The sequence below is a fragment of the Mustela nivalis genome (genome assembly GCF_964662115.1).
Source record: "Mustela nivalis genome assembly, chromosome: 17".
Classification (NCBI taxonomy): Eukaryota; Metazoa; Chordata; class Mammalia; order Carnivora; family Mustelidae; genus Mustela; species Mustela nivalis.
The window spans coordinates 60,766,307-60,779,577 of NC_139036.1; the positions used below are offsets into that span (position 1 = coordinate 60,766,307).

The 13,271-nt window shown below is 67.2% G+C and overlaps 1 protein-coding gene and 1 long non-coding RNA gene across 8 annotated transcripts in view; both read left to right on the forward strand.

Moving 5' to 3' along the window:
* LOC309850933 overlaps positions 1–13,271 on the forward strand; it is a 1,194,231-nt gene that overhangs the window by 697,828 nt on the left and 483,132 nt on the right. The gene's annotated exons all lie outside the window — the stretch shown is intronic.
* Positions 9,913–13,271, forward strand: part of BAIAP2 (BAR/IMD domain containing adaptor protein 2) — a gene marked incomplete at its 3' end in the record, with an annotated part of 62,804 nt that continues 59,445 nt past the window's right edge. For 6 of the 7 annotated variants that reach the window (XM_082705468.1, XM_082705469.1, XM_082705467.1 and 3 more), the window contains exon 1: positions 9,914–10,064. In XM_082705468.1, coding sequence (XP_082561594.1) covers positions 10,011–10,064 — 54 coding nt within the window. In that variant the 5' untranslated portion in view covers positions 9,914–10,010. Of the gene's footprint in view, positions 10,065–13,271 lie in introns of all 7 variants that reach the window. The other variant, XM_082705473.1, reaches the window with a different exon arrangement.

A 13,271-nucleotide genomic window follows, 5' to 3' on the forward strand; every position in this document is an offset into this window, starting at 1 on the left:
AGCAGGGGACAGGCCGGGGCTCCCGCAGACTCGCCACACCCAGGACAGAGAAGCAGGGGACAGGCCGGGGCTCCCGCAGACTCGCCACACCCAGGACAGAGAAGCAGGGGACAGGCCGGGGCTCCGGCTCCAAACCAGGAAGAACGACAAGGTACAGAGCTCGCCCTGGGGGAGCATCCGGGAGCGTCGCTTTCAGAAAATCTGGTTCACGACCCTTCGATGCCAGCAGCTCTCGGTGGGGGTGCGGCGAGGAAGCTTCCGGCAGGCCCCCTCGATACAGAGGGAACCCCGCCCCGGTCCCGGCCTCCGTGTGACAAGGCTGTCCCAGGGGCTGGCGGTGAGCGGCCTCGGGCAGGCTGCTGGAGCCCGGCTCCCCGGCTCCTGGCCACCACCTGGCAGCCTGGTCCTGCCAGGGCCGCAGATGGTCTGGGCTCCCACCCGCGGCGTCCGTGGGCAGTAGGTCAGCCCTTCCATTCACTCTGCGTGTCTGACGGCGGCTGCCCTGTGTCTTCCCCGAGAGCACCGGGCAGGGCGGGGGGCGAGGGGGCTCTGCAGGGCCTCACACACACCGGAGAGGCCGGACAGCTGGACTGTCTTCAGGCCCGGGGGCTCCAACTGGAAGGCACCCAGGAATGCTCAGCTCACAGAGTGGCCCATGGTCCTTGCTGCTTCTGGGGTCCTGCCTGGGCTGCAGGACACAGCTGAACCGGGTCCAGGGGGTCCCTCCGTTAGCTGGGGGGATGGGGCCGAGTTTGGGTCAAAAGCCTCTGAGAGCGGCCGTCTGGCCTCCGGGGCTCACTTGCTGGTGGACTTCGGAAATAAAGCCACGAAATTCCGGAGAAATCTGGCTCCTCCAAGAAAAGTGCCACACATACGCCAAGGTCCCCACTGTCACGCGGCTTCAGGGAAACGCAAACCGAAACCACACGGAGACGCCACCTTCCGTCCACCAGGATGGCCAGAACCAAACAGCAAAGAGCACGGGCTGGCGAGGAGGCGGTGAAGTCCGAGCCTCGCGCAGTGCTGGGGGGGACACGCGGCACGAGGAGAAACAACCAAACACGGGGGCACCACATGACCCAGCAGCCCCACCCCCAGAGACACCCGCCGGGGACCGAGAACCGGCGCGCACGCAGGAATGCGGCGGCCCTGTGGCCCCCGGTCCCCCGGGAGGCGCAGCCCCTCCCCGGGCCGCTGCAGACGGACAAGCGCGCAGGGCCCCCATGCGCTGTAGGTGCAAGGAGCTGCCGCTCGGGCGGACCCCAAGAAAGGAGCCCGACGTGGAAGGTCCACTGTGTGGGGCGCCGCGGCCACGGGGAGCACAGGCTGCCGGGGCGAGCGGAGCGGGCAGGGGCGGGGGGGGCGCCCTCTGCGCGGCTGACACGGCTCCGGGACTGGACCGAGGAGACGTGGAGCCCCGTGAACACCCTAGAGGGGTCTCACGGGGACGGAGCCGCATACTTTAAAATATGTTTGCTCTGTTACGGGGCTTCCGCCTCCATCTTAAACAAGGTGTCGCAGATCGCGGCCCGCTGGTTCGGGGCACAGCCAGGGCTGCTGGGGCAGGGGTACCCCCCCGCAGTCTCCAGCCCATGTCTGCGCCACGCTGAGCCTCCTCTCGCACACGTAGGACCTTTCCTTCCTCGCCGCGCCCCAGAACAGGCTCCGGGAGGTCGAACATCATGGAAGAATCTCTCGGCCCTCAGACCCAGCCCTGCAGCCACCTGCCGACCGCCCAGATCCAAGGACAAGCACCAGGACAGCCACGCCCGGAGCCCGTGGCTGCCCCATCCCTGTCACCATCCCACCGTCTCCTGCAGCCTTGTCCACCGGGCTGGCCTCGAGGATGCTCTGCACCTTCCAGACCTGGCCCTGCCCGGGGCCACCCCTCTCTGCACCTGCCACGGGCCCACATCACCCTTCTGGGCCATCCACCAGGTGGCAGTGAAGGCTCCCCGAAGCGGAGTCCCTGCCCCCTGGCCCAGGCCAGTGTCCTGCATCCTCTCTGCAGACCCGAAGCCGGGGTGCGGGGACCCTGCTCCTGCGGGCGGAGCTTACCACAAACTCAAACGCACTTGCCGCCTCGGCCTCCGAACCTCCCTCAGAAGATGGGCAGGCGCACGGCCAGTAAAGCCCCCGCAGGCGTGTCCAGGACGGACACTCCCAATCGACCAGACCTGTCCCCACCGCCGCAAATGACCAGCTCAACTTTCCAGCCATGCTGCCCTGAAAGCCCACCTCGGCTCTCCAACCAGGAGCCCGTGTCCCTGTGGGAAGAGTCTTGGCTCTTACCTCCAGAAGCAGAATCAGGGTCACTAACGTTCCCAGAGGGAAATCTGCGAGCCCAAGAATGCGGGAAATGACGGCTGAGCCCAGCACACCAGCCCCAGGCCGCACAAAGGACTGCGGGTGCCTGGGGCGCCGAGAGTCCGGAATCTGGGTGTGAATTAGGAGCCGAGCTGCCAGACCTCCCCTGGGGCCTCACTTCTGTCCCCACAGAGCGACACTCTGCAAGGCCACATGGTCGGCCTGAGGGTTAAATGTCCCCGTCCCCCCCCCCCCCCCCGCTGTTTAAGTGGTTCCCACAGAGGGAGTGTTCTTTGCACACGGACACCGAGGCGACAGCAGAGTCTCCCGGAGCTTCTCTACAGATGTCTGCTTCTTCCCCGTTTTGAGAGAGAGAGAGAGAGAGAGAGAGAGAAAAGCCTGGTGGAGTAAATCACATCCCGAGCTAGACACCAATAGGATTTTTCTCAGCCACGTCACCTTCCGACCATACCTGGCAGGGAAGCAGCTGAAACTCCACACTTCTTGGAGATCTGGAAGTGTGGCGGTGGCCCGGCTCCCTTGAGACGCCAGGCCCAGGGGCAGCCTTTGTCCTGGAGGGACCGCAGAAGGGGCTGGCCCAACGTCCCAGGCCTGCTGCCCACCCAGCCCCTGCCAAACGCCCGTGTTTCTTTGGCTTCTTGGTCTGGCTGCTCTGGGGACCTGGATTAGGGTTGTCACTCTCCCCAAGACCCCAGGCCTCTCTTCCCAGAATTCCCTACCATTTGCTCCAGGAGCTCGTAGCCCAATGCCCTCTGTCCCCCACGGGTGTCCACCTGCACACGCCTTGGTGCCCGGTACTGAGCCTGGCCCCCTCAGCCCGCTCTGCTCTCTGCCTGGCCGGTTCTATCTTGGTTATCCCAGCACATTCCGGGTGAGCGGCGGCAGAGGCCAACTGTACTCATATGGGACTCAAGGGGACAGGACCTCACGCCTCTGGAGCACCGGTCACCCACTCGGACGGGGCCTGTGGCTCCTCCCGCCGTCCGGCATGTGCACACACGGATGGCTGTCACGCTGGCCCAGCGTCACGTCCACACAGCGAGCGTGCCCTCCGGACGTCCCTGGTTCCCAACCACATTGGGGGGTGGGGTGCTGCTGAGTGCCAGGAAGGGCAGAAGCTGGTGCTGCCTCACCAGGGAGGAGCTGCCCCCTGGCCCCGGGGCCACATCCAGGGGACACACCTGGCCCAAGAGAGGCCCCTGCAGGAGGAGCCCCGCCGACGGAGACGACACGGAGCCCGCAGTGGTAGCCAGGGACGTGCAGGCCAGTCTTGGCAGACGTCCATGACTATGCGGGACAGCGTGGCCGCCCTGCACCCCCGGAGGCCACCCGCAGCCCAGGCCAAGTGGGCCTCGGTGCTCCCCCGGGGCTGTCAGACCTGCTAGGAGAAGAACAAGATCTCAGGGCTGAAGACAGCATTTTAAAACCCGGCTTTAAATAAACATGGAATAAAAAAAAAAGAGTGAGCAGAGCCTCCAGCAGCTGAAATTAGAAGCAGCGGCCCCGGGCAGGGGAGCCATCTGCGTGCGCCACGCAGTGCCGTCTGCGGGCTCCTGGCGGCGCCCCGGGCTGGGGGCCACCTCGACGGGGAAGGCCGCCGGGACAGGCCAGGCCCCGCTTTCCAGGGCGGCCCCCGAGCCCCGACTCTAGGGAACGTGTCCCCTCCCCCTGCTCCAAACCACCCTTCCCTGCCCCGCGGGCCGCTCAGGTCCGTCGAGACGCAGAGAAGGACTGTCAGATGGCGTGTCGGGCAGGAGGGCAGCGAGCGCCCGGCAGCCGCACCTTCCCGACCCTCCCTGGGTCACCACGTGGCAGTGCTCCCTGGGGCCTCACCAGTTCCCCGAGGGCCCCTCCGCACCCGACCCTGCACAGAGGGGGCCCCGGGGCGCCCGAGAGCAGCCCGCCCGGCCTGCCCTGCGCCCCACAGGGAGGCCCCGGGACCCGACTGTTTCAATCTGCCATGTCAGCTCCCGCCTTCCGATGGGCAGGTGGGTGCCCGAGCCGACGCGGGATGACGCCGACATGCAGAGTGGGGAGGAGCCCCCGAGAGAAAGTCGAGACTCTTCGCGCCCCGGTGCTCACCCCCGCGCCGCCTCCCACGGCCCCTAGAGTCACGCCGAGGCGCTTATGTAAGGGGGCTGGTTGCTGGGGAACCTCTCCCACCCAGCCCTGCCGGGCGGCCAGCACCTCTGCCTCCTCCACCGAGGGGAGCCCCCTCCGGCCCTCCCGCAGGCCTGGCCAGCGGGAAAGCTGGGGGAACATTCTAGGCTGCCTGGCTAGGAGGGCTGACACCGCAGCCCCGCAACTACAGGCCGGACGGCGGGCTGGACGCCACTCCTGAGCCTGTCCGGTGCCCCTCGGTTTTCCTCCGTGTGGGACAGCTGAGCGCGCTCCCCGCCCCGGAGACCGCAGAGACGGGGGCCCTGCCCAGGCGGGGCTCCGCTCAGACCCCCCGCCCCACGCACACCCCGTGCTCCCACGTCTGTCTCCCTGAGCACAGACCCCTCCGGGCCCGGGCTGAAGCGGCCCCGTCTAGGGCCACATGCTGACTACAGAGGAGAAAGCCTTCAAGCTGCGTTCGGGTCGAAGACAAGCAGGTTTTGAGGAAAGTGCAAACGTGAGTACCCAGCCGGGCGCAGAAGGGAGACAGCCTTCCCCTGGGCAGCAGGACAGTGGCCACCCTGTCCTGCCCTCGCTGACCACTGGCGGCCTCACACCGGGGCCACCCTCCGCACGGAGCTGCGCCGCCGTCCACAGACCCGGGCCAGGATGGCCTCTGTAGGGACGGGGCGACGGCTCCACCCACTGGCCCCACAGAAGCGGGGTTCAGGGGGCACAGGGTTCGGGGGCTGCAGGCCACATAGAGGCTGGTGCCCCCCTGAATACACTTTTCATTTCTGGGCAGTTTTCAACATAAACAGTCATCAGGAAGGTCCACTCCACGTGGTCCGTCGTCACCACCTCCCGCCGGCGCGGCGCTGCCCGGGCCAGACCAGGAACCCGCCTGGCTCACTGTCGGTAGCCGAAGTCCACTCTGCTCAGGTGTCCTTGGTTTTCCCGTCACTCCCTCTCCGCCCCGAGCGTCATGCCTCCCCAGGCTCCTCTGGGCCGAGCCGTCTCTCACGCCTCTGGTTTTGGGGGGGGCTGGCAACTTGGGGGGGAGGGAGGCTCTGGGGCCATCCCTCCGTGGGGATTGTGGGATGTTTCTATGGAGATTACACTGGGGTGAGGTTCTGGGAGGAAGACCACGGAGCTGAAGGGTCTTCTCTCACGCCGGGGCCACACGGGGTCACGGAGACGAGCTGCGGCCCTGGCTGCACAGTGCTTGTCAGCGTCTCCCAGCAAAGCTCGCCCGCCCAGGCCACGGTCTCAGGGTCCCGGGATCGAGCCCCGCATCGGGCTCTCTGCTCAGCGGGGAGCCTGCTTCCCTCTCTCTCTCTACCTGCCTCTCTGCCGGCTTGTGATCTCTGTCTGTCCAATAAATACATAAAATCTTAAAAAAAAAAAAAAGCTCACCTGCCTCCCGTGCTCGCGGGAAGGCGGTGGCCACGCGCAGCCCACATGAAGGGCTGTGGAGTCTTCTGGAGAAACCCCCTTTTAAAGGGCAGTTTTGCATGTAGAGTCTTTGACGTGGCATCTGGGTGCTTGCTAGACACGTCCGACTAAGGGCCCCTGACGATCTCTCAAACGTTTGAGGGCTCGTCACGTGGGAGGTACAGTTCTCGGTGTTTCCCTGGCTGTTTGCCCCTCCAGTCTCCCCAGGCTCTGCCCGTCTCCCCCCAGGGTGCGGCCCACGGAGGCCGGGGGAGTAGACTGTGCCGGTGACGCCAGGCCTCACCGGAAGCAGGAAATGCGGCTGTCCTCTTGTGCAGAGGCTGCAGAGGTGACCTTCCTGCTGGCAGGAGGCAGGAGTCCCCCAGGAGTCCCCCAGACCTGGGAGCTTTCTTGCTGATGCAGCGGACGGTCACGGAGAACGTGGGCGTGGCCGGGGCCCAGAACACAGTCCTCCGGACACAATCAGACGGCTGTGCCAGAACCCTGGCCCAGGCCGGTCAGCCGCGGCGCCCGGTGTGGACGCGGTCAGTAGGGCAAGCCAGGGCGGATGGGAAAGGCGAGGTCTGATAGGTACACCCGTCCCTCGGGCCCTGGAACCTTCTGGTTACCCATTCTAAGAGCTTTAATCCACGAAGGAGAAGAGGAGGAGGAGCCTGGATTGGCGGCTCCTTCTCTGAGAGCCGGAGGAGGGCGGAGGGAGAGGAGCGGCCCCTTGCCCAGCAAGCACGCGCGTCCCTGTGGTCGGAGCCGAACGGCCACCCCTTCGGCCAAGCTCAGCAGACACCGGGTCAGGCAGAAAGGGGCGCAGAGGTGAAGGCCCTTCGAAGTTCTGCTGGGCAGCCACCTCAGAAAGCTCTCCTTCTGTTCAGCAAAAACTCACCAATCCTTGTGCCTGCCAGGAGAACAGCTTGCTTGAGAAGCAAAGGCTGTCGTCCTGCAATTAAATCTGAGACCCTCCCTCCGTGACGCCGAGATGGAGCCGCTTATGTAACGCGCCTAAAATAAGCTGATGCAGACACGCACTTTTATTCCTCCCGCTCCCAGCCCTCGACTCCTGGGCCGCCGGGGCTGTGGGCCACGGAGCCGGGGTGGGCACCGTCCGGTTCTCGCCTCCAAACGCGGCCCCACAGCGCACATGCATCCCGACCGGGGACCCTCGTGCTCAGGGCTGGGTGCTGAAGACCCACATGGCTACACACCGCCCGGGCCACGCAGGCCGCAGAGGTGAGAACCGGCCGTGAGAACTGACGGGGAAGCTGGTGGCTCAGGAGGCTGGAGCCTGTGCCTTCTCGGGGCTCCTTGAGCTGCCTCCCAGCTCCGGCCCGAGCGCAGGACCGACACCGCCCTAGTCTGCGGCTGCGCCGGCCCTCATGCTAACCCTCTCCAACTTCTCCATCGCGACAGCAGCTTCCTCTTGCTGGTCCGGGAGGGGGCGGGCCAGACCCCAAGTGTAGGCAATGATCCGCAGCTGCACTGCCTGCCGGCCTCCAGGCGAGGCGTTCAATCCCACAGCCCCCCACACGCTCTGAGTTAAGGAGAAAGAGCCACGCGGGCTTCATAAAGGGCTCCGATCGCCTCCCAAATAAAAAGTGCCAAGACAAGGGTGCCCCCTTAACTCCGGGGGCTGGCACTGGAGCCGACCTCTCAGCACCCAGCCCACCATCTAGCCTTGCCCACGGCTCGGGTCCTAGGCCCTTACCCTTGGCCCTAGCCCTGCCCCAAACACCACCACCACTGGAAGGGGCTTCCACACAAGGAAGAAAACCCTCAGAGGGCCCTGGGGTCTCCCAGGCGGGGGCTCAGACCCCCACTGACAGACTCCCTCTAGCTGAAGGAGTGGGCACACCTGTGCTGAGACCTTTCTGGAGTGTGGTGGCTCGGAGAGGTCGCCAGGCCCTGCTACAACGGCCTCGCCCACGGCTCCCTCCGCATCACCCTGCCGGGGTTCTCACGGACGCTCAGCGCACTGCTCCTTCCCGTTCACCGGGGGCAGGTGCTGACTGACAGCTTCCCTCCCCGGGATGGGCTAGGGCCATCCGCACACTGGGAAGGCGAGCTAGGCTCTGAGTGGGCCCCTACCTCAGCCGCTACCAAAAGTGGGTGAACCCTCCCCGGGGCGGGAGGTGGGGAGCCAAGAGCAGGAGCTCCTAGAGGGCTGGGCAGGGCTTGGGCCGAGGGATGCTTCTCGGGAGAGGACCCTCTCCTCCTCTACCGCCTTGACACTGATGGCAGCAGACAGCTCAGAACTCTCCAGGCGGACTCCCCTCCCACAGGGATGAGAGCCCCCCCTCCCCGGCTTTCCTGCCAGCCTCCGCCTGTCATTCTCCTGGTCTCAACCACGTCACTTCCCTTCGGGCCAGCAACAGCTCTACCCTCCACCCACCCTTGACCCCGGTCGGGTCAACGGATGTCAGTCGTAGGGCTGGCTGGCTGGAAGCAGGCTCGGCACCACGCTGGCCTGAAAAAAAGGCAGAGAGGAGCAGGAAGACGGTTCCAACAAGCCGGTCAACATCCCAGGCGTCAGATCTGATGTGGGCCGGCTTTCTGTTGCTTGCGACCAGAAGAATCCCGGGACCTACACACACAGAGTCCGTCTGAAAGCACCCGAGCGCTAAAGGGCCAGGAGGAAGCCAGACTGGGGTCAGGAAGGAAACAACCGTAGAAGAGCTGCCTGTGACGGAAGCTTGGGGACAGAGCTCCCTTCCCCGAAGCACTCCTCCCGGAGGGCCGCAATCCCCTCAGGTCCGGGCGCCGGGACTTCAGCACTTGCCTTCGTCCTGCTCCGTCCACAGCTGGCTCCGGGTCTGCGTCCCCCGGGGCCCCTGCGCTCCAGGACGCATGGAAGCGACTGTCCTAGAGGGGAGACCGGCAGAGAGTGTCAGGCTTCGTTAGAGGGAAACGCTCGGATCTGCCCCTCCGTGTCACTCCAACTCACGCCCCACGCTCCAAGCAGCAGCGGCCCCGGGAGTCCCGGGGCCAGCGTGGTCAGCTTCCACGGCCGAACCCCCCCCCCTCCCCCGCCAAAGGCCTCAAGACCAGCAGCTCTGTCGGACCCCTTGATCCCTCCCCACAGAAACTGCCCCAGCAGCGTCGTCCCCTCCCCTGGGCGCCCCCCGCAGCCCCCTGGGTTCTCTCCGCACCTCCCCCCTGTCCGCCCCCTCGACGACCTTCCCCGCAAATTCACCCAAGACGCTCCCCTCTCCAGGACTGTCCTCAGGGCCCAGCCCCCCGCCGTGGCCACCCCCAGTCCTCCTCCAGGACGCACCCCCACCCCGGGTCCATCTCCCCACAGCCCACCTCCCCAGGGTCCTCGCCCCGGGCCCGCCCCTCCTAGGACCCGCCGCAGGGTCCCCCACCCCCCGCCCAGGTCCCTCCCCAGGGCCCACCCCCCGAGGGCCTCCTGCCCATGCTCCTCTGCGCCCGAGACCGCGCCGGCCGCACGCTCACCTCCGACACTCCGGGTCTGGGCCGGGCGGTCTCTCCGTCCGTCCTCGCGCCGCACGGCCGCCCGCGGCACCCCCCGCCGCCTGCGGGGAGCGGCGCCCAAAGGCCGCCCCGACTCGCAGCTCCGCGAAGAGCCGCCCCCACGCGCGCTCGCCGCAGCGCCCCCGCTCCCCCACCTTCCGCTCCCCTCCTCCAGCGCCTCCGGCCCACGCCGCCCCGCCCCCAGCCCGGCTGTCGCCCGGCCCCCAGGCTGTTCCCAGAGCCGCGGCCCGCGCCGCGCCTCCGCCTCCTCCCCTGAGATCGACAGCGCCGCCGGCCAATCGCTGCCTGCAGCCGGTCCTCGGGCCCCGCCCCCTCCCCCGTCTCCGGAAACCACCAATGGGAAGGGCGGCGCGGGGGCGGGGCCTGCCGGTTGCCTGGCAGCGGCGCGGCCGGGCGGGGGCGGGCGGGCGGCCGGGGGCGGTGATCCGTGTGCGGGGGGCGGGGCTTGCGGGGGGCGGGGCATGGGCGGTTATAAAGGCGGTCGCCGACGGGGCGCCGCGTTTTTGGTCCGGCTCCGCGCGCTGACCGCCCGTCTCCGCCGCGCCCGTCGCGCCGCCGCCGCCCGCCGCCGCCGCCGCCGCCGCCGCCCGCCGCCCGCCGCCGCCCGTGCCCCCGCTCCGCGGTGCCGCCGGACCAGCACCATGTCGCTGTCGCGCACGGAGGAGATGCACCGGCTCACGGAAAACGTCTACAAGGTGAGCCCCGCGCCGCCCGCGCTCTCGGGCCCGACCGGCCCGACCGGCGCGGCCCCGCGGCCCTCGGGGGTCTTCTCGGAGCGGCCGCGCGGACCCGGCGCCAGCCAGCCGGTCACAGGTGGGCGCGGGCGCCCCGCTCCGACAGCCCCGCGCTGCCCCCGCGCGCCCCTCGGTGCGTCCGCCCCGGCGGCCGGGGAACCGGGCCCTCGGACGGCCGCGGAGCGGGGCGGGGGCCGCCGGGGGTCTGCGGGGTGCGGGGGCCGCGCCGCCGGTCGCCCTGCGCCCCCGGGCGGCGTGGGGGCCCCGTGGCGGCCCCTCCAGCCGCGGTTACGCAAGCCTTTGGGCACTTTCTGGTCAACAGGCTTTCCCTTTGCCCAACTCCTTCCCGGGCGGCCACGGACGGGCCCCAGGTGGGAGGTCGCGCGCGGGCAGGTTGGATGGGTGGACAGATAATCCGTCATCTTATGTAACCGCGGAGGAGAAGACTAATTGTGTAGGAGGCTGGCGCGCCTGCCTCTGCTTCTGCTGTGTGCGAAGAGTGGGTTCGGTCCTCCCCTGCGCGCTGTCACCGTCACAGCGGAGGGCCGCAGAGCCCCGCGGGGAGACCCCTCCGAGGCGCCCTCCCAGGTGCTTCTGTGCTTGGCCACTTGAGCAGGGCCTTGGGCGTCTCTCCGGTGTTCGCTGTGCCCGCTTACACCCTCACCCCGGGGACCACAGACCCAGAACCCCTCGAGACTCCAGGTCCTCTGCAGTCCCACGCGGGCATGTTCCCGAGCGGGAGGCTCCCGCCCCCGGCGTGCTCGGAGGCTTCTGGCAGAACCGGGTCTGGAGGTTAGCGGGTGGGCTGGGAGATGGAGGTGCGGCTGTGTGTGGTAGTGGCTGGTTCACGGCCCCTGAAGGGGGGGTGGGAGGCCCCGACAGAGCAACAGTTTCTAATTGTATTAAACAGTTATGGCCGTGCCTTCCTAGCCAGTGGCCTGCGAAGCCCTCCCGGTAAGCTCGCTCCGGCTCTGGGCGGCCCCCCGGGACACTTCCCGGGTGGCCCCCTTTGCTCTCCGCTGGGTTTCGGGTGGCAGGATGTCCTCTAACACGCGTTCTGGTCGAGGTTTTAAAGTTACTGCGAGATCACGGCAGGAAGCCTGCAGCCCGGTGGGACTGGCCAAGTCGGTCCTGGAGCCATGTTAGCGGTGCTGCCGAGCCGGAGCCCGAGGCCGGTGAGGAGTCAGCACGAAGAAGGAGCAGCCCCGGGGGTGTCTGTGTTTGGTAGCAGGGAGGATCCGTGGCTTACGCTTCTGGTGGGGCTGCTCCGCGAACACTGTCAGGGAAGAGACGTTTATTCAATTGTTAGTCATTAGTTCCATAACCACTTGCTCCTGTTGCGGGGGGTGGAAGGGAGGTGCTGGCCGGCGGCTTCCTTTCCCATTTTCTCCGCTTCTGCCTTGAAATTCTTAAACAGGAACTTCCGTGGTGACGGTCGCGAGGGGTGTGTGGTGTGGCTACACTCTGGGGAGCCCCGTGATCGTCCTTACTTAAACTCCTATAACCTGGGCAGTGAGGCGTGCCGTTACGGCTGAGCAGCTCCAGGAGGGAGCTGTGATTTCTCTGCAGATCCGAAGTGTGGTCCGCCGGCAGGATGGCGGCAGGAAGCCGGTAGGGTCTGAGTGTGGGGCCTCAAACCCCTCTGGACGCCGGCTGGAGGGTGTCCGTGCACGTTCAACAGGCGAGCCCGTGCTCTGTGCCTGCGGGGCAGCTGATGGGTGAGCTCGCGGGGGGCAAGTGTGGCGAGGAGCCCGCAGCTCGGCGAGGCTGGCCCCGGCGGGCCTTGGTGTCCGCAGGGCTGTGCCCCCGCGGCCGCACTGCCAGGCCGCCAGGTTGCCTTTGTGGGTGGTGTTCTTCCTGACGCTCCGTGGCCCGACTGCCAAGTCTTCAAGTGCTGGCGCTCTCTTACCCTTTTGTGTTTTGTCCCCGGGGAGCGCAGCATTCGGTGGCTGAGCCGGCCCCGGTGGGGCAGCCTGGGTCCCCGGGTCTGGCGGGACCGGCCTGCACTGAGGCGGTCAGGGCACAGCCGGAGCTGTCCGTGTGGTCCTGGCTGGTCCGCCGTCCTGTCGGGGAGGCTGTGCTGCCTCTGTGGCCGGGCTGTGGCCCTGCTCGGCGTCCCCTGCACTGTTCCAGCGGCAGCTTTGAGCTCTGTTTGCTTTGGCAGAGAAGGCAGCAGTGGGCCAAGGGCCGCTTGTCCTTGGCCTTGCTGATTAAAGACGTGGGAATGGAATGTGCTCCTTTCTGGACAATCAGGCCTATGGACTTCTGTGTCTCGTCGGGGCCCGGTCCCTGTGGGAGCCTCGTCTTTGGGGCCCTTCAGAAGCAGCACAGGGAGAGAAGCGGAATGGCTTCCAGGTGGCCGCTGGGACTCACCTTCTGACCTGGGGTAGGGGACATGCACTGAAGCCTCCTGCGGGGAGGCACAGGGCTGGCGCTGGCGGGCTGGAGCTGCAGAGCCGAGCCTGGCTTCCAAGACCTAGTCTGGGGGCAGCCCCAGGCGGCTGCCGGGAGTGAGGGACTGAGGGAGGCGGGGCAGGTGTCGTCCATCCGCTCAGAGTTAAGCCAAACCACAGCTCTCCCGGGAGAGACCTGTGAGTGACTCCCCATGCTGGAGGGAGGCTTCTAGAGTAGCTGATCTCACATCCCTGGGGCGGGGGTTTTGGGGAGCAGTTGTCAGCTGGGTATTTCTTATGGTTTTCTATGCCAAGAGAAGCTGGGTTGTGGCTGGCTTGATGACCTTTCGGGATGGTGGCTCTGTCAGGTTCCCTAGGGACAGCAGCGTCGCTGGGCCTGAGGATGTGGGAAGCTGGGAGACAGCCTGAGGAGAAGACTCCCCAGGAGAGCCTCGGACTGGGTGTTTTCCGGGGGCCTGGTCTCGGGCCCTTGGCCAGCAGGGCCAGGCTGGTCTCTGGAGGCTGTCCGGTCGTGCTCAGCCCGTGGCTGTTGTGGGGAAGCTGGTCTGTGCGCACCATGGCTGCCCTGGGGGTGATATGGGGCTCCTGGAGCAGGGGTGGGGAGACCAGGTGGGGGCCAGGTGGGGGTATTGGCACTGGGGGGAGGGAGCCGGCCCGGGCAGGTGAGAGCCCACTGCTGGCTTTCCCCCACGGTTCCCACTCCCCTCCACTGGGTCCCAGCCCCTCCTCCAGGTGGGTGTTTGGGGGAGCCCTT